General features: G+C 39.5%; 1 protein-coding gene across 10 annotated transcripts in view; it reads left to right on the forward strand.

The window, feature by feature from the left end:
• Positions 1-20044, forward strand: part of STOX2 (storkhead box 2) — a 143825-nt gene that overhangs the window by 114719 nt on the left and 9062 nt on the right. For 7 of the 10 annotated variants that reach the window (XM_085058746.1, XM_085058755.1, XM_085058747.1 and 4 more), the window contains exons 2-3: positions 9736-9888; positions 16813-19078. In XM_085058746.1, coding sequence (XP_084914872.1) covers positions 9736-9888; positions 16813-19078 — 2419 coding nt within the window. Of the gene's footprint in view, positions 1-1812; positions 2516-2961; positions 3034-3691; positions 3813-9735; positions 9889-16812; positions 19079-20044 lie in introns of those variants that run through there. The other 3 variants (XM_085058752.1, XM_085058751.1, XM_085058750.1) reach the window with 3 other exon arrangements.

Consider the following 20044-nt stretch of genomic DNA (forward strand, 5'->3'; position numbering starts at 1 on the left):
CTTCTTGGCCTCTTTTGACCATATTCTTTTTTTACCTTTTTTGTTTTCTGTCATGTGTTATCATGTGTGTGGGGGTGTGTCCATGTCCCCATTTTATCATATTCCTTTCCTTCTCTTGAGGTTCCCTCCAGTGATGGGGAAAGGGCTGTGGCAAAGGAACAGAATCCCAGGCCCTGACTCAGGAGTTCTCATGGATATATGCAAGCTAATGTGGAGTTTGACAGAGGATTCTGTATTCAATACAATATGTGTGCAAGGAAAGAGAATGGGATCTTTAGATCATCTGCTTCCTCAGTGTATGATGGAGATTGATCTCAGGCTATACTGTATTTTGTATTGGTCTATTTGGATGCACATGCATGCATGGAGTTACACAGAGAGAAGTAGATGGTGTGTTTGTACTGTACAGTGTCAATAAGGCAGCTTTTATTTTAGTACCAACCTCCGTCATGTTGTGGGGAGAGATGTGGGATGAAGGAAAAGAGTAGCTGCCCTGACTGGGGAGTGATTGCATGTGGCATTTTGGCTCGGCCTTGCTCCGGTGAGGCTATGCTACTGTGACATCAGTGGTGATGGCAGCACTGGTTTGTCCATCAACTTCAGCTCTTCTAAACATTCTCAGTTATATTTTTCCCACTGTGGGTCTCTCACTTTTGCTTGTTGCCATGCAGCAGGTGTCAGCAGGCACTTCTCACTGTTGGTAATACTGATTGAAGGGCTGTGTACTGGTGCTGTAAGCTGATGAATTTGAGTAAAGGCATGCCTAGGTGCATGTACACGGGATGTCTGTGCACCCTAGACACACGTGCATGCTTGGTGTGTTCCAGGTATCCATAGGCATCACACATGCAAGAGGAATTGTCTCACTGAAAGAGCTTGCAGTTGTATTAGTCTGTTCGGAATAGTCAGGCTAGTCCTGAGTATAAGGCTTCAAGTGCTAGAGAAATTTGTTAGAAAAGGTATTCAGGCTGCAGTATTACCTTTAGCTTTCTTCTGCCAGTGTTTTAATTTTGGTGTTAGTAGCAAGGCTACTGCTGCAAGAACTTGTGCATGTGTGTGAAAACAATGCTGCGTGCACAAGCCTAGCTATTTAGCTTTGATGAAGGTTGCCTGGTACAAAGGGGAAGAAGATTGGAGCTGTTGATTTTACTTTCAGTAAGTGCTTGTTCTAATTCACTTCTGAATTTTTCTTCATGGAGTGAGTTTTTTGCTGTAAAGTGGTAAAGTGTTGGTGTGTACTTAGCAGACAACCAGAGTTTCCAAAGGATGATCCTAGGGGACCCAAACATTGTAAATGCCAAGTTGGATTCATTAGAGGTGTTGTGGCTGATCCTGCAGCTCCAGGGAAGGCAAAACTCCTGTAAAGCTGTAGGAAGATTTCCTGGAAGGAGGCCTTTCAGGGAACACAGAAATTATTGACTGTGTATATAGCAAACCCCCAGCTTTTAATGTTGAGATCATGGCTACTGTGTAACTACGAGTGTAGCAAAGCATCCCCTTTACCTCACATTTGTAAACTAATCTGGTGTATGGCTTTGCTGCATAATAACCACCACAGACCTGTAACCCCAGGTGATGTTTGTTAATTGTATAACCCAGCTATTTGCTTGTCCTCTTGAAACACGCAGACCTGGTTTAGGCTTGGTTGGACTCTTTCACTGCCAGGGTTGCTGTAGCGCCAGGGCTTGCAGCATGGGGAGGTGGTGATTTTTGTATTTCATTCAGTTCTAAGCACATGGTGTATTCATGTAGGGGAGCACCTAGAAGAACTGCTTGTTCCAGCATAGCACATGTCAGTCCTAAAATGCCGTGTTTCAAAATTTTATGGATTATGTGCCTTCTATGTTTCAAACTATTTCAGAATGCTTGGAATGTAGGAACCTTTAAAGAAGTGTTTTGTGGCAAGGCTCCGTTTTTTCTTTTTTGCACCTCCATTGCTGCATATTGATCTCATTTTGATGATTAGATCATGACCAGTAGTTCTTTTTCAGTGAAGGCAGTTTTAAGTGTTTCCTTCTTTTTAAAAGAAAATCTCCAAACAACTAAAACCTTTCTCCAAAACAGAAGCATCTGTCTCTCATCTCACACACTATTCCTATTTCTTCTGTGTTTTCCTGATGCTTTAGCTTACCATACCCTCACCAAGCAAAGGAAAACCCAACACTGGGGGTGAGATCCTGACACAGTGACCTCGTTCTGAGCATTACCTTCTTTGTCAGTGGTAGCAGAAGCTGAAGCAGCTCTGCTGGCCCTCAGCACTTGGAGCAGTTTGATATTTTCTGTCTGGCATGGTTTCAGGGCTCTCTTTGTTTTAAGCCCAAATGGTGAATGGGATAATGAAAAATAAGCTTACAAGAACTTGTCCACTGCTTCTAATTTTTTGATAAACAGTTTGCAGCAGCACAACTTTGATCTAGTGTACAGCAGAGCTGCTTGTTACATTCAGATCTGCAGCATTCTTCAGGACTGACAAAGGAGAGTAAATCTTTCTTTTTAATCAATAGACCTAAAACTGGTAAGGGTCATGATAAATAGTGAATAGTTTAAGAAAATACTGCTCTGTGAAGTGTCTGTATGCCCATATATGTCTCTGTGCATTTATGTTTCTGTGTATAGGGGGAGTTGTGTATTACATCAAGAAGATACGCTAGGGGTGATTTTTTTTACCTTGACTAGAGGGTTAAAGCTTTAACTTGTCTTAGCTAATGCATGTAAATAGCTTTCTTGTCCACTTAATGAGAAGGCTGGCTTGTTATCCTGTACAATGCTGCTGGGCACTGTTCCAGAAGCATAGGCACTTCATTTCAAAGACAAAGAAGCCAGCGAAGGCACAGGGAGAAACCTGGAACATTGCGCTGTGGATTTTTTCAGAGCGATGACTCATTTCAGTTCACAAAGGATTCTGGGCAGGGTAGTGAGAAGTCAGGTTGGCTGATCCATTCCTATGACTTCACTTTGCAGAGAGCCAGGGAGAAGAGGAGTGACACTGCAGAATCCTGAGGCACTGCAGTGGAGAGGTGCTTTGCAAAGACTGTGAGTGCCTTCGGAACAGGGGGTGGTGTCAGAACGTGATTTCAGCCATTCCATGGAAACAGGGCAGAGATATGTTTTCAAAACACTGTGTGGGAGTTATATTTGTAGTCCCTTTTAGATTCTTCGCCACCTCCCCTGTAATTTCTTAACCATTTATTTCTCATGCTTATGTGAGAATTGTGTGAAATAGTGTTCCTTTCAGTGGACCTACTGCATTTTTTTCTGCAGTATGCCCCTATTTCCTGCTTTTAGAGGTGGGTGTTCAGCATATTAATGCCTAAAAGCATGCTTTGTTTTTCTTCTTTCAGGTCCTGTGGCACTGACCTATGCTGCATTCAGCCAGCTTCCACAGTGATATAAAGCCCCAATATGCACATTGTTGTTACATCACAGCTTCTCTGGATACTGTACTGGAGCATGGAACCAGACCATAGGGGTTCAGGTAAGTCCCCCTTTTTTAACATATTGTGTGCCAGGAATATAGACATGAACATTTATTAAAAATGCTTTTGAAAAATACTGTTTGGGGAAACACATTCTCAAGCACACAATATATTAAAAAAACACGGTCTCACCCTCCTCCTTCCCAGGATAAGCAACGCTACAGAAATCTCCTCAACTGAATCCTCTAGGAAAGTTCCGTGCTCCAGCAGAAACTTTTTATGATCATAGCTGTAACACGTGCTGGGATATCACTTTGGATCAGGAGGCAGCTGGCCACAGGACATGAACAAAGAAAAGGAAAATTAAATCACAGGAAATACACAGGATGAATGCATGTAAGACAAGTCTGCTGACTGGGTAACTTAGCACCTGTTTCTGAAAGTTAGTGCCACTTGGTGAACCTGAAGATCATGATTTTAGCTGGGTCTGAATGATTAAAAAGATAAATTTACATAGTTAATAACTGGTACAGAACTAGAACTTTGTTTGGGTTTGTTATATGGTTATACTAAGTTTGACATGTTTTCTTCAAGCTGTTTAGATATGGAGTGGTCACATTCTTGGAAGCATTCATTATTTATTTTGGTGGATGTGCATTTCGGAGATGCAGAAAGAACTTGTTGGTTAGTGAATGAATGTGTTACTGCATTTCTTGAGCCTTTGTTTAAGCTGCTCTTAAACAGAAATAAATGGATTCATCTTTAATATATTTTTTTGTTATTGTTATCAGTCCTCTAATATATGTAGCTGTCTAGTAAACACAACCTGCAGTTTTTATCATAAAATACTCCAAGCAATGTAGCTTAAAAGGAGGATTTAGCAATGTCTGGAAACAGCACAAGCAACATTTCCTCTAATTTTCTTTGTTTCAGATTTTGCCAGTGAAATGTGATCTTTTCTGTGTTAGCATACTAGTGGAGACTGGTATTTCATAGTAGTCTGGGTAATACCAAAGAAATCTACATGTTCTTCCTTTTCCCTCCTGTTGTCCAATCAAATAGGAATGTCTAACTTAATATGGCGATTATATGTCGTTGTTGCGAATTCACACAAGAATAGTTTTGTTTGCTACATCTATGTAAGTATTCTTTAATTAGCACAATTCAGCCAAGTTGGGATTTGGGGCAAAAAGGGGTAATTTTGCAACCCAGGCCAGACGTAACTTCTTCAGCATCTGTCTCTTCATTAAGTAAATCTGCCAGTGTACTTTTTCTAGAAGAGACATTTTGCTAGTAGTATTCTTGGAAAAAAAAGGTAATATTTTAGGCCCTCTTTTTGCCCATTACAAGTAGTTTTGTCTAAAAATGACCTTTCTGTAGTTCTTCCCAGGGTGAAATCATAGGCAGGTGTTGATTAGAACAGGCTGCTGGCAAGAAAATTTTTGTAGGGGATTTCTGTTGCAACCACACTATAATCACGAGATGCCATGAAGTTACTGTACTCTAGCTTGATGTTTTCTGATTAATAATGTAGTTCTGTAAGCAGCAAAAGTTGTGAAGTCAGATTTCCCTTGACAAGTGTTCTTTGACTGGATTCTGTCCTGCCTAGTGGTAGGTGGCTGTGCCTGAAGCTCTATACAGATGTAATGTGTAGCAAACACTTGTTTTAGAATCACTCTTCTTTAGTGAGGCTCAATCTCCCTGACACATGCAAACACACAGCTTGTGATTGTGAAAGCCTCATTTTCTGTGGAAACCAGACTAAAAATTATGTTTAAAGGTGTTGTTGAGCTGTAAGAAACAAAAGGTTAAAAAGATGTTGAGAGTCTGAAGAAGTGAAACTGGGCTTTGACTTCCTGTACTTTGCAGGATGCAGAGTGTAAATCAGAGTGTCTCCTCCCTATTTCAGGGTATATAAATTCTAATATATATGTGATTTTGCACTGTAATTTCTTTATTACTTCACAATGGTTGTACTGAATTGGTTCCATTTGTAAGTCAAGAGGTGATTTTTTCAAGTAATCTTTATGCAAAGTTCATGAGACAAAGAGTTTAACTTCCAGGTCACTTCTTTCCAGCAGTAGAATCACTAGTAAAAATTATGTCATCAGTATGTCGTTGATAGTTTAATTGTGGATACATGGCACAGAATGTAGCCTGCTTCATTTTCTCCCAAAATGGTGTTATCCAGACTTTCAGAGAACAGACACACTAGATACACTGGCACAGGAAAAGTTCTGGCTGGTGTGGGTTCAGGATGTGGGAATTCTCATTCCCAGCTATGTAAGACCATCACTTTCTCATCTTTACGTTAAGGACAGTTATGGTTCCCAGTTTTTCAGAATGTTTTGAAAACCACTCAGAAGAAAAGTGCAATGTAAGAGCTAAGTGTTTATTTTATGTGCTAGATAATCTTTTGTTCTATGTAATAAAAATAATTTTTCCCCCAGGCTAGCAATGCAAATCCCCAAGGCATAAATGAATACAATTCCCATTCACTGTTTCTTACGTGCTTAGACATTCTTGGAAATTGAATGCCACTTAATACAAATCTAGAAAATTTTTTTTAAAAAATTGTTTAGAGAGAAGTTTGGAAAGACATTGCAGAAACAGAGCTAAAGCTATACATATACATGTATATATCTAGTATTTAAAGAAAACATGCAGTCAGCTGGTGAAAACTGCTCTCTGAGCTCCAGTTTTCATTTAATTGGGAACACAAACATATGAAAATTGAGGCTAGTAATTTGATTTCAAAAGAAAGCTGCTTGAGACAAGCATCAGTCAGAGATAACAGGAGCCATATGCTAGATGTTTTATGTAAGTGATGTGGTCTTCAAAAAAATTAGGAAAAGCATATTTGCTTTTTTTTAAAGCTGATCTTTCCTGAAGAAGTTGTAGTAAACCTTCTGTTCAACGGGCTAAACAGTATTTATGTGCATAATTGATGTTAATATCTTATAATCTTTTAGACACAAGATACTTGCTGTTATTGTGCATCAAAGAAGTTCATTGACTTAACTATAACCACAGAGTGTGTGTAATTTCCCAGAGCCACAGGATAGTCAAGATAAAATCTGGCAAATTAGAGCTTTCCTGAGTGAGGGGATTGTGGCTTTTTATCACTAGGTATGCTCAAACTGTGTGCTAGCCTTTTTGAACGAGAGCTAGTAACTATCTGCAGCAGACAGTTATGAACAACAAGCTATGGAGATCCTTCTATCACCACAGAGGTGAAACGACAATTTCCTTGTCTTAACGAAGACAGTTGAGAAACACACGGTGGAAAAGAATAAGGCTTAAGTTGCAATATTCCCTTACAAACCTGGAAGGCCCTCACATAAACCAGTATTTGTTGAACATTTCTATTAAATTTAAAGCCATTTAATTGTCCATAAAATCATAATTTAAATGCTTGTTAAGCTCCAAAATATTTGCAAGCAGAGGATGTGTGTTACTGTGGTATACTAACTATAATGTGCTGTGCTAGAAATTGTGTTAACATTAAGGAACCAGTACTGAATGTTTCATATTGATGAGTTACGTGAAGTATAGTTAGTATTTCAGTGGAAGTTCCTGACTTGTTCCTGGTGTCAAGAGTCCAGCTGGTAGGGGGTCAAATACAGAGCAGAATGAATGTTTTCTGCTCACTAACCTAGAAAGCAATTCCAAGCTGAAGGCCTAGTTTGAAAGGAAGAATTGTGCAAACTTATGGAAATCAGGCAACTTTTATAATTTGTTAGCTTGTACTTAGCCAGTTTTAAGTTAACAAGTCCCAACTGGAAGTGATCTCTGAGGTGTATCTCTGCAGGCTCTTGGCAGTCAGGGGAGAGGGATGGGCTGCTCCTGGGAGTGAGCAGAGCAACGTTTCTGAGTTCTTGTCCAAGCATCCCTCTGGGGTCAGCTACAAGGCTGCAGAGCAAAGCTTTATGTATAAAACTCCCTGAATCCCTTTCCCACTTCAGGAAGCTGATTATGGTATTAGGACCCATTCTTTACATCCTGAGTGTCGCTCTGGTTAGCTGTGAATGGATCATTCCCATGAAAGAGAAAGAAAGAGGTCTTGCTCCCACTGCCCCATCCTGGCAGCTATGTAGGTGGCAGTGAGAGTTCATGGCTGGGAACGGGCACAGGGGTACTCCTGTCAGGCTGCTTAGGTTTAAGAAATTGCCAGGTCTTTGATGGTATAGATAAAACAATTAAGGAGTTGCTGCCCTATACCTGGATGCCCTTAAAGGTACTCCATCCCAGGCAAAACCAGGACACCAGAGAGCCCTTTTCAGTGCCCAATGAACCTGATTAGATTAAACCTCAACTGTGGCAAATATGTGCCAATCTGTCTGACATTGCACTGAACTCAGTTTAGTAGTTCTCACAAAGATACCCATGGCACATAATCTTTGTGTTTGAGACAGTAATTTCTTAAATTGCTTAGCTAAATCTGCATAATTCTTACTGTAATTTTGGTGCTTTGTAGACGTGAAACTAATCATTAAAGAAACTGATCCCCTATACAAAGTGCATGGTTACTGGTGATCAGAGTTGGTAAACTTATGTGTCTGGCTGATTACAAAGATTCGTCTGTGAACAAGTTTAAAATGACAGCAGATATTATATTTCTGTTCACTAATAATTATAACTGTGATGTTCTTTATCCATTCTCAAATGATGAGGGAACAAATGGTGTTTGCTCCCAAGATGTATGGAAGCATATCTGTCATGTTTCCCTGTAAGATGTGTGTCATCTTCTTTGCCGTTGTCTGTAATGCATGTGGCAGGAACTTTTAGGTGTATTTGAATAAAAAAGTGTCCAGAGAAGTCATAAGTCTGTGGTTAGATAAGAATGAGGAGGATCTTGGGCTTTACGGTATTGCAGCTGAGGCAATGCTGCCGTTCTGGGAAGGGAATGGTCTGGCCTGATTAAGCAAAAGCAATCAGGAGATAGCACAAATGTATCGTTTTAAATCATTCTTGTGCCTTAGGTAATGTGTATCACTGTTGTACAACAGATTGTAGAGCTTGTGATTGAAAACTATTGCTCATAAGTCTCACTGAGACATCTATGCAGTTTACTACTCCCACCATTTTTCCACCCCAAAGTGTTGAGTATAATGCAAGAGTAAATGCATTTTGATAATCAATTTTAGAAGCTGCTGCTCTTGTTTAGTAGATGTAATAGAAATATGTAATTAAGAGGGCAAATATTAGATCTTCTGAATTGAGAATGAAAATTTTAATTTGAATTAGTTTCTAGTAATTTGATTCATAATTTGATCACAAGGTGTTGCTCTGTGACAGCAGAAATAGGGTGATTTTCCTGAAATTTCAAAGCTGTTTCGGTAAAACTTAATCCATGGCTATTGACTGACCTTTGGCCAGAATAGGTTTTGCAGTCAAGCACCCTTTGTTCTGTCTGTTACTCTTTATTACTCCTTTTCCACTGGCAAGGAAAATGTTTTACCATTGCTTTCCTCTCTTTGAGATCACTGGGGAGCTGTCACCACTTCAAGAGGAGTTACAGAGCAGAATCAAAGATTTATATACTTGGATAAAGTGTGTTAAAATGTATATGTGTAGTCATGCTAGTATTATCAAATTGTAATCTCCTATAATTTTAAGATCTTTCAATGATTTTTTTAAACTATAGATTAATGAATTCTTTGTAAAGAGAATAGGAGAAAAGTTAAAACAAACTTAATTTTCAGGCCATGCTGTGAAACCATTCAAAAAAATACATAGTTCATACATAGACATTTGAGATGTAGATCCAGGAGAGGTTTATTCAAGGTACCAATCTTAAGGTGTTTTGATGCTTTTGGACCTCTAAAGAGTACTCTGTGCTTTATCAGCTGAGTGGAAATGTTATGCATTAACTTAGCAGCATTTTTTCTGATTTTTTTTTTACTATTAATAAAAAATACTATATCAACTTCAAACGGTGGGTGATCTATACTTTGAAAGGGGAGTGAAATCTCCCCTTTTATGTCCAGAGAAATATATGTGACTATTCTGTTTGTGCAGTTAGGTAGTAGGATGTTAAGCATGAGGTTTTTCAACCGAGTGCATATTTATTGGCATTTTTCTGTGTCTGTCTGATGAACCCTTGGAGAAACTGTGTACATCTCCCGTTTTCCAACGTTCTCTGTGTCTTAAGGTTGGAAAGAAGGTGTTGGATAGTTCTCCATTGTAAGAGTTTTAGACCCGGCTCAGAGACTGGGAGAGCTCTCTAGAATTTTCACCAGCTCTATCACTACATCCTTGTTCTATGAGCAGATTTCTAAACAAAACACTTCATTGCACATCTGCTGTCTTTTTACAGGTGATGTATCACCCATCAGCATGTCTCCCATCACTCAGTCACAGTTTATTCCACTTGGGGAAATCCTTTGCCTGGCCATCTCAGCAATGAACTCTGCCCGAAAACAAGTCACACAAGAAGCACTAATGGAGCACCTAACCACCTGCTTCCCAGGTAACCAGTCTTTAATAAATCATCAGTCGGATGAGCAAACGTCTGTAAAAGGGCAGTTAAAGAATCCTCAGTACCTTCTGGATGGGAATATTGACTAATCCTGACATTCTAACCAAAAGTAAAAGGAGGCATTAGGATTCTAATTTTGGCACCTTTTCTTTATTCTTAAACGTATGGAGAATTGAGTTCTCTTTGGTAAGAAATAAAGTGAAATGCATTTTTCAGGGGTGATTCCTGACTTTACAAAAGTAATAAAAATTACTTGGAATACTAAACAACAAACTATTGGCTTGTTGCTTTTGTCATATGGTATCAGAATAAGCTTGTTTGTGATTTTTCTCACAAAATAACCTTTATCATCATAGTCAATGGAGTACAGGGCTTCTTTAGTAGCTCTGGAAAGCAAAGTACAATGTGTCATATCCAGAGCAAACTCATTTCACCTTGTGGCTTTCAAGGCAGTTGTAGCTAACTCATTAGAGTACTGTTGACATCGTTCATCAGTTCAAGTGTCATTGTCCAGTCTTCAAAGAGGTAACCTCATGGATGTTTCTGTAGAGACCTCCCTCTTGCAGACCAGGTTTCCCACACTGCATGTCTTCCTTCACCTAGGACTCTCAATGAGTGGCCTGATGCAAGTAGTAGAGTGCAGTGACAGTGACGTGCCTGCTTCAGGGGAGGTTATATTTAAAGTGAAAGGACTGTGTCAGCCCGCTTTCCAGGAGTTTTCAGATCCTTCTTGGACACAGATCTGTCTTTTGCTTCTGTACTGCCCTTTCTTGGAAAACAGCAACAACAACAAAAAAAAAGACAACTCTCTCCATGACTAAACAGAAAGGTTTGGAGAGCCATAGATACACTTGCTATGTTCACAAATGCTGGTGTATTGTTCAGAAGATATTCTTGTCAGCATTTGCTGATATTTCTCAAATGGTAAATGGAAAATGTCTTGGATTAAAGATACTGTAACATTAAAAAAAGGAATCCAATGAGAATGTACTCTTGAATATGCTGCTTCTGTACTGGCTGCCTGTATCTAGAGTGGGTGAATCACACAAAGTGCATCTTGTAGAGACATTTTACAGTGTGGCACAAAGCACTGGACAGAGGTTCACTGCTCATGAGAGCAAAACTTTTTCATTAGTATGATCCTGGGCAAGGTGTTTACCTATTCTGCATCTGAGTTTACAACTCTCCAAAGTAGTTGAGAAACTTCTCCATTGTACCTATAGCTGTAAAAAGGAGCTAATTAAAAATGCTTCAGTAGGAAAACTACTGAAGCATCTGTCTCATCTAGACAGCCTAACCATAGCCATATTTTGATGTCTGGAATTTTTTTGCTTACATTTCAGATCAAGAGTTACTTAAAGCCTTGAAATTTACATGTCTTTTGCTATAACTGGTACTAAGTTCAGAGAATTTAAAATCTAATTCTCAATTGAGAGCTGTATTTGGGATTAACTATTCTGTCTGACATTTAATAATTGCACTTTGAAAAAAATGCTGCATGCACATTTTGTAGATACTGGCTTTCTCTCCCTGTTTGTAGTTCTGTTTATCAGGGTTTTTTTCAGAATGCTTGGCTGATTTTGAAAATAGCGGTAAAAACTGTAAGAGTAAGAAGGCAAAGTTCACAATTGTAATTCTTTTAATTAATTTTGATTTTTTTTCCCAAGTTATCTTTTCTATGCATGTTAGGTACTAGAAGAATTCCATAGATTGCAAGTATTTTTTCAATTATTCTATCAATATTTTTATATAAACATTGTTGTGTGGTGGAAATGATAATTTATTTTGATACCGTTGAGTTTCCTGGGAACATGATTATCAGTTCACTTGGTGTGTTGTGCTATTCTTGTTAGACAGAACCAAACATGAAAAATAATTCAACTGGCTGGATTATTTTGTAGACATTGCTCAGACAAAGCCTGAGGCAAGTTAGCACATAGTCTCTTGCTGCCTTTTTTTTTTTCCCACTAGCCATTAACATGTGAATTTCTCAAGTCTGAGATTTAGAAACAAAAAGGAAAGCCTTACTTCCCAAAATGTAAAGTTATTTGAAGAAAAAATATTCATCCTTTGTTGACCAGTTTTTCCCCTTCTCTAGAGAAATGCCTTTCTCTCCCAGCCATGACGTGTTTAACATAGCAAGCATACATGTTCTCTCAGTGCATGAGGATTATAAAAAAAATTTCTCCTCGCCAATAAACAGAACTTCTTGTGCTGAGTGACACTTTTCTCTTCTCTGCCCAAACCTCTCTAATAAATCAGCTGTAGCTTTTTGAGCCCTTGTATTTTTTGTCGCTCTTGTAAAATATCTGATGTCCTCTCATATTCTCATCGTTTATTTTTCCTAACTAGGTTCTGATGGTCTGAGGGAGAGAAGAGCATTAACACTGTAGATGTTATTATCGCATAACCTCTCTCTATCTCATCCTGTTGCAGCACTTCTCTGTCTGTGTTGTTTATGTTTTAATGAACAGCTGCTTCACTGCATTTAATGGTGTAGATAATTTCCTAAGACCCTAGATGCTATTCTCAAAAGTGCCTAAGAATAATAAACCATTTTCCTCAGTGCAGGGTCTTACAGTTGCAGTCTGGCCCTCTAGTTTGCTGAGCCATTGTGCAGGCATAAATCTGGGCCATGGCTCTATCTGAAATAAGGTATGCTAATTATTTATAACATCACATAGCAACCACTCCACATCTTTAACTAGTATTTCACGAGCCAATCAGAGTATTTCTTTTATCCCTTGTTAAGCCTTAGCATCAGCTCAGGAGAAAATCATTTTAGCAGATTTAACACCATTTAAGTACTACTTCAGATGTATTTTTCATGAATTTATTTTATTCAAAAAGTTTGTAATGATAATGCATATCTTATTTGTGGTTTTGTTATTTGTCAGGTTTTTGAAAAAGCAAGAGGGCTGCTCCTGCACATTATTCTAACTTAGAATTAAACAATGAGATGTTTGTACAGCTCTCCTTTGTAATTTATTGACCATGGTTTAAATCCCATACATTAAATGTAAATCTTTGAAATCCAGTATAAGGAGCTAAGACTGTAACCCCTGTTCTGTGTTTGGCAACCAGACCCTCCTATCTGTGTGAACTTGGATGAAGAAAACATCAAGCCTTAGTCTATGCTGCCTTTATTAAGGATATTTGGCCCCTTTTTTTTCTCCCCAGTTTTGTCCACATACATATTTAAATAATTTTAAGACTTTCAAAATTTTAGTGTAGAAAATACTTGTGTATTGGACTAGGTTCCTTTTGAAGCCAGCAGTTTTCTGAAAGCTGGCAAATTCCTCTGACAGTCACCTTTATAACTTCACTCTTTAAATATATGAAATATATGTGTAGCACTTAAAAGAAGTGTCTTACATTAACTGAGTTCACTCTAGGTCAGTGTTCTTTGTGAGCAGCAAACAAGACATAATCTTCTGTCTGGAAGCTCAGTGGATGGCATAGTAGACTCTCTTGAGATACAGAAAATGTACATGTCTGATGATTCAGTGTCCAGACAGTTTCTGCTTTTGAATTATTAAACCACTACATAATCTTAAATAACAGCACTGCTGTCATGCAATATTTTATGTGCTACAGTCTCTAAGCTACTGGGTTTTTTTCCCTTGTTCCTATTTAATGGAAGAAGGGAGACCATAAGGAGACTTCTGAATGCAGGGGGGGTAGGTTGTGTATAGGTATAATGTGGGCAGATTGCTATGAGGAGGAAAGGTTTGAGAAAGCCAAGAAATCTGTATTTACTCTGGATCCTATTGTTCCTTTTTTAATGTCATTGCTCCTGTCTGCCATGCAGGAAAGCCTAAGTTGAGTTTAGGTCTGTTTCTGCTTTTTTAAGTACCTAAAAGAGCTTGGAATAAAACCCATAGTTACTGTTACCTGACAGTGCTGAGCTTTCAGGATCTGCATCTGCTGTCATCTCTGCTGGCTTAGTGAACCAGAGCACATGGACTGTATGCTGGAAGTGATAAAAGTGATAGTCTTCAACTCCAGAGAGAAGACTGACACAATTAACTTTACAGCATTGTTGGCTGCCAGGCATGCTAATCTTTTTTCTTTGGTGTTTATCTGCACAAGTCTCCATTCACTGGAATTAGTCAATTAATGTAACTACTGTGCATCCAGTGTTTAGAGACATCCAACACATTGTAGCCCTTATGGTTTTCTGGGTGAAATATACATATTATTATTTTTACCATGTATTTTCAGTGCATTTTTGCCTGAATTGGTGTAAAACACCAGTACATCCATTTCAATCTCTTTCCCTAACTTTTCTGTTAGCTCCCAGGAGAAATGTTTTCATCCCTTATATTTTTGTTGTGATGTTTTTGAAACAGTATGTTAAGAAAAATCTTTAAAGTAAAATAAGGATGAGGAACCAGGTTCTCACAAAGGTAAGTACGTGTTGAAATATTTACTTGTAAGCTTCTGAAAAGTGCAATGGATTGAACAGGTTGGTTGTGCAGAGGAAAAAGAGAGGTTGGCAGCTAGAGAGCAGGTGCACCTGAGTTGGACCATGGTTGGATCCTGCAGTGCATTTTCAGCACAGGATGGAGAAACAAATGAGCTTGAGTTTTTCAGTCATCCACATCTTGTCATGATGCAAGGCATAATGTCAAAGGAGTGTCATTGCCCCAGCAGACATACCAGCTCCAATGGCAGGAATGAAGGGTTAGGTGACAACTGGGTTTTACGGGGATTGAAATCACTCTTCATGTTTCCTGTGTGCTATCAAAAGAGACGACAGCCTGCTCTCCAGTTGCTACTGCCTCACAATACAGAGGAAGCTCACCATATAGTTTACTTTAGTCCAGAGAGATATGGTATTTTGGGCTCGGGAGGGAGTAGTTCTATTTTCCTCCCAGCTCTCTGGATTTCAGTTTTTCCTACCTGCTGCTATTTCTGGCATGTTACCTCATCCAGAGGTTCTGGGGGTCTTTGTTACTCTCTCTTGGACTATTACAGAAATTGTGGACACCTGCATGAAAAGGGGAGAAAATGCAAGCTCCTGATTCTCCTTTTTTTTTTTTCCAGTTTTCATTTTCATTTATACTCTCAAATTAGAACTTATCTTCACTTCTCACTTCCTGTGTCCTAAGCAGTCCCAATATTTCAACTGGACTGTGCATGAAATATATTAACTCTACCCCAGCCAAAACCAGCACACTGTGTACTTCTCCCTGGTGCCTTCTGTGTTATAACTGCTTTCAGTTGTGTGCATGTTGTTCCTTTGCTGTTTCCATTTTAAGACTTTAGTTAAGGATATGAATAGTGTGGTCATGTCACTATGTTCAAACAACGCTCAAAGTCAGACAGGAATATTTACTATGTTGTCTGCAACCCAGTTGCAAGAAAGAGGATAAGTTAAGGAATTAGTACAATTTCTCTATTTCTTGTTGCTAATCTTTTAATGGGTGTCGCAAGGAGATCAGTGAGCTTGCAGGTTCCAGCCTTTGACTTGTTGGAGAAGAGTTGGTGACCAGACACTGTGTACTACTGGAGGTACTGTGTTTGTGGCAGGTACCCTTGCTTGAGATTTCTCCATGAAGTGTTTCTGCGTAAAGCATATACTTCACTGAAATGTTTCTCCATGCATTGAAATTCTATTCTTGAAAACAGGGTTTGACTTGACAAGGTCCTGACCAACCTGATCTAAATTGGCCAAGATTTGAGTAGGGGTGCTGACCAGATGAATTCATGAGTTCCCTTCCAACCTAAGTTGCTTTCTGATTTTTTTTTCTACATTACTTTTGTTTAAGAGCAAACTAAGACCAAGAATAAATAATATTAACTTTGTTAGTTTAAAATAGACCACCCAAACCTTTGAAAAAAATGTCTCTAGTTCTAAAAATGTAAAACAGGCTAGTACTCAGGATAAAAGACATTTCAGTTAAACAAAATGTGTTGATTGAAGATAGCTTTTTCCACTGATAACTTGGAAGTATTTTTATGTTTTATTCAGCATAAACAGACTTTTTAAAACTAGTTTGTGTACTAAAGTTCTTGTTTCCTTAGCTCTAGATGAAATACTTTATCTAATAAAGTATTGAAGACTTGGTCCAGCACCACTGAACCCAGCAGGTGCACTGGTTGTGGGAAGGACCTGGCTCACAATGCCAAGTCTACCATATGCTATTGATGCAAGGTGGTCATAGCTGTCCCTCTCTCAATATGCAATACATGCACTTACGTAGTGTCCCTCACATCTCACATGAAAGACAAGGAGCGCTTAGAAGAAAATTTTTGGGAGCTAAATCTGTAACTTCCAGCATAATGGAAAAGTCTTTCTGGGTAAGATGAACTGTATCATTCAGGATGTCTCTGTTTTGGAGAAGCTGATGTAGTTGAAATATTTTAATGGGAGAGAAAATTAGTTAAATCAGATTTGTGATAAAGGGACAGTTTGAGTGACTGCTTTGTTTTTTTTTCTGTGTAGTATTCTGTGGAAAAAGCAGCTGAGGTATCCGGAGTAACACCTACTGCTTTATATGTGACAAGGCATTATAAGAATAGTTTGGATCAATTTGAATATAAGTATTTAGTTGGAAGAAGAATAAAAGTAAAATGTTTCACTGGACAGTCTTTGATTTTCAGTGATTCCATCTTGTACCTTAAGGTCACCTGCACAATGGAAGTGACTAGAAGTTCTCTTGGGTGTTTTTTTAGCACTTTATAAATTGCCTCCTTTCTATTTAATTAATAATTGATATATCTGAAGTGTAGAAGATGAGTGGAGAAATAAACAGAGAAGAGAATGCCTAACAAAAGGCTTTACTGGAGTTTTTTGTTCAGCATATTCCAGCTTGCATATTGGAAAACCAACTTTTTCTTGGGGAGGGGGAAACCAGAGAGTCCTACAGTTTTATGCACTTCCTGATATGTGTTTACTGTCATTTCTAGGAGTTCCAACACCCAGTCCAGAAATCCTTCGACATACATTGAATATGCTTGTACGGGAGAGGAAAATATACCCAACTCCAGATGGTTATTTCATTGTAACCCCACAGACTTACTTTATAACACCATCACTCATAAGAACTAACAGCAAATGGTACCATTTGGATGAGAGGATACCTGACAGGTCTCAATGTACCTCTCCTCAACAAGGAACTATAACTCCCTCCACCTCGGGATGTGTCAGGGACCGAACACTACCCAAAAACCACTGCGACTCCTGCCATTGTTGCAGAGAAGACATGCACAGCATGCATGCATCTACCCTACAGAGGAAATCAGCAAAAGACTGTAAAGACTCATACTGTCCTCCTTCATTATGTCAGGTCCCACCTACTGAGAAAAGTAAAAGTACTGTCAATTTTTCGTATAAAGCAGAGACACTCACAAAGCCTAAGGATGTAGAAAAGCAGTCTAAGAAATTTGGACTCAAATTATTCCGATTGAGTTTTAAGAAGGATAAGACCAAACAGTTGGCAAATTTCTCTGCCCAGTTTCCTCCAGAGGAGTGGCCGCTAAGGGATGAGGACACCCCTACCACTATACCTAGAGAGGTAGAAATGGAGATTATTAGGCGCATTAACCCAGATTTGACTGTGGAAAACGTCATGAGACACACTGCACTAATGAAGAAACTTGAAGAAGAAAAGGCTCAACGAAGCAAAGCAGGATCTTCAGCTCACCACAGTGGACGAAGTAAAAAGAGCAGGAATCACAGAAAGTCTCATGGGAAATCGAGGTCACACAGCAAGACCCGGGTGTCCAAAGGGGACCCATCAGATGGCTCTCATTTGGATATACCTGCTGAAAGGGAGTATGAGTTCTATGATCCCTTGACTCGATCCCCGCGGGAAGGCTGTTTTATAATAGAACACAAGGGAGATAATTATATAATGCACAGCAATCCTAACATGATTGAATCTCACTTTCCCATGACACCAGAGTGGGATGTGTCTGGTGAACTGGCCAAAAGAAGAACTGAAATGCCTTTCCCTGAACCTTCCAGGGGAAGCTCCCACTCCAAGGTTCATCGGAGCCACAGCCATACACAGGATAGAAGATCAAGGAATGAGCGGTCCAGTAAGGCTAAAGAAAGGTCTAGATCTATGGATAACTCCAAGGGACCTCTGGGCTCAGGTACTTTAGGCACACCTGAAGATATAGGTGAAGGCTGTAGCCCAGATGACCAAACAACTAGCCAAACCTACATTGATGATAGTACCTTAAGGCCATCTCAGTCACTCAGTCATCAAAGGGCTCTGATTTCATCTGCAAGCTACAAAGATACTTGCATCCCTGAAATAGCTGGTGGCAGTGTAGAAACCCCCAGTTCTTGTAGCCTATTGGAGCAAGGCAAGCCTACAGAGAATTTGCCATCATATGGTGAGCTCAACTCCTGCACATCAAAATCTGCAGTTGATGACTATTTTCAGTGCAACACATCCAGTGAGACTGTGCTTACTGCTCCATCACCACTGGGAAAGAATAAGGAGGATCATGATACACTAACAGGGACAGATGGGCTAAAAAAAATTGCTCCCACAGAAAGACAGTCTCAACATATTGCTAGGGAGCCTGGGGTGCACAAGGAGGAGTCCCCAAAGGGCCCAAGCAGTGGTTCAGTGATTGCTGGCCAAACTCCAGAGGTGATTGCAAACGGGCGGCTGGTGCAACACCATAGTGCTGAATCAAGCAGCCTTGATAAGAGGAAAGAAATATTTAGCAAGGATACGCTCTTTAAGCCTCTGCACAACACTCTTTCTGTGAATAGTTATCATAAGTCTAACACACCTCTGCTAAAGCCGCATCAAAAGACCCCCTCGGACACGTTGCCAGTCAGATGTGAGAAACTTGAACAAGCGATGGTAACCTCAGTCACACAAGTCATGCCTGTTTCTCAGAGACAGCAAGAGACAACTGGGAACCAGGAGGCCTCCTTTGACTACTACAACGTATCTGATGATGATGACTCAGAGGAAGGAACCAACAAAAATGCTGAGGAAGAAAAGAACAGGGATGATGTTGGTACGATGCAGTGGCTCCTAGAGAGAGAAAAGGAAAGGGATCTGCAGCGAAAGTTTGAGAAGAATCTTACTCTTCTCACCCCGAAGGAAACAGAAAATAGCAACAACCAGAGAGCCACCCACTCAGCCCGCCTGGACAGCATGGACAGCAGCAGCATCACTGTGGACAGCGGGTTCAACTCTCCACGGTAGGACTGTCACATTCATTGCAGCTTTAAAGACTAGGAAGTTCCATTTATGGTTTTATGTGTGTGTGATATTGGCAACAGAAAGTAGAGCTGTATTAAACAATGTCACATGTTTTCAGACATGTTTTCTACAGCTCTGGAATCCTCTATTCAGATGCGTGGGTTTCCCACCATACAGTAAGAAAGCAGTGGTTGTTTGCAGCATTGACTCTGTTTGCTGAAAACCTCCCTGTATCCTTTTTTTTCTGTATTAAACTTGTGTCTGCATTTAGAATAGAAAGGATGAGCTCCTGTATACTCTTCCCTTCCCTTTCTTTTCCTTATCCTCTAAGATACCATCAGCAAGACTAATGGAAAGACTAGGCATGACTAGGTGGCATAATCTTTGGCTCAGACAAAAAGAAAAACAAATTATATTGTTTTGTGTTTGGGCTTTCTTGTTTGTTTTCTTCAGAAATTTTGGAAGTGTATCTAGTTACCATTCCAAACTGGTGAGACTGAAATAGCCACTCCCCCTACAAATTAAAAGTGCTCAGGATATTTGAACTTCAGAGTTGACTTAACACTGCTGAGAGAGAGGTGCCTTGTCTGAGATACTTGGGAAAAGAGTCAGGATGTTTGCTTGGGGTGGTGCTGGTTAGTAATTTCTATTCCTGGGATTTCAAACATCATGGAAATCTCAGTGTGCTAGAAGTCTTACAAGTGTAGGGAGGAGAGAGCTGTTGGTGCATTCCCCACCCTGGAGGTTTCACAAGTTCATATCCAAGTTAAGAATCCTTTACTCAAGCCTTCATCCTTGTCTGTCTGACCTTTAGCAGTCAGGCCCTTGATGGAATGGAGCTTTACCAGCTTTGTTTGACCTGGATAGCAACTCATCAGAGTTCAGAACAATGATTCTAAGGACACAGAAATAATTTACAGTAGTAGTTCTCTTACAGTGTCCTACTTAAGCTTAAATTATTTATT

The sequence above is a fragment of the Lichenostomus cassidix genome, chromosome 4 (assembly GCF_008360975.1).
Source record: "Lichenostomus cassidix isolate B80296 chromosome 4, HeHo_3.0, whole genome shotgun sequence".
Classification (NCBI taxonomy): domain Eukaryota; kingdom Metazoa; phylum Chordata; class Aves; order Passeriformes; family Meliphagidae; genus Lichenostomus; species Lichenostomus cassidix.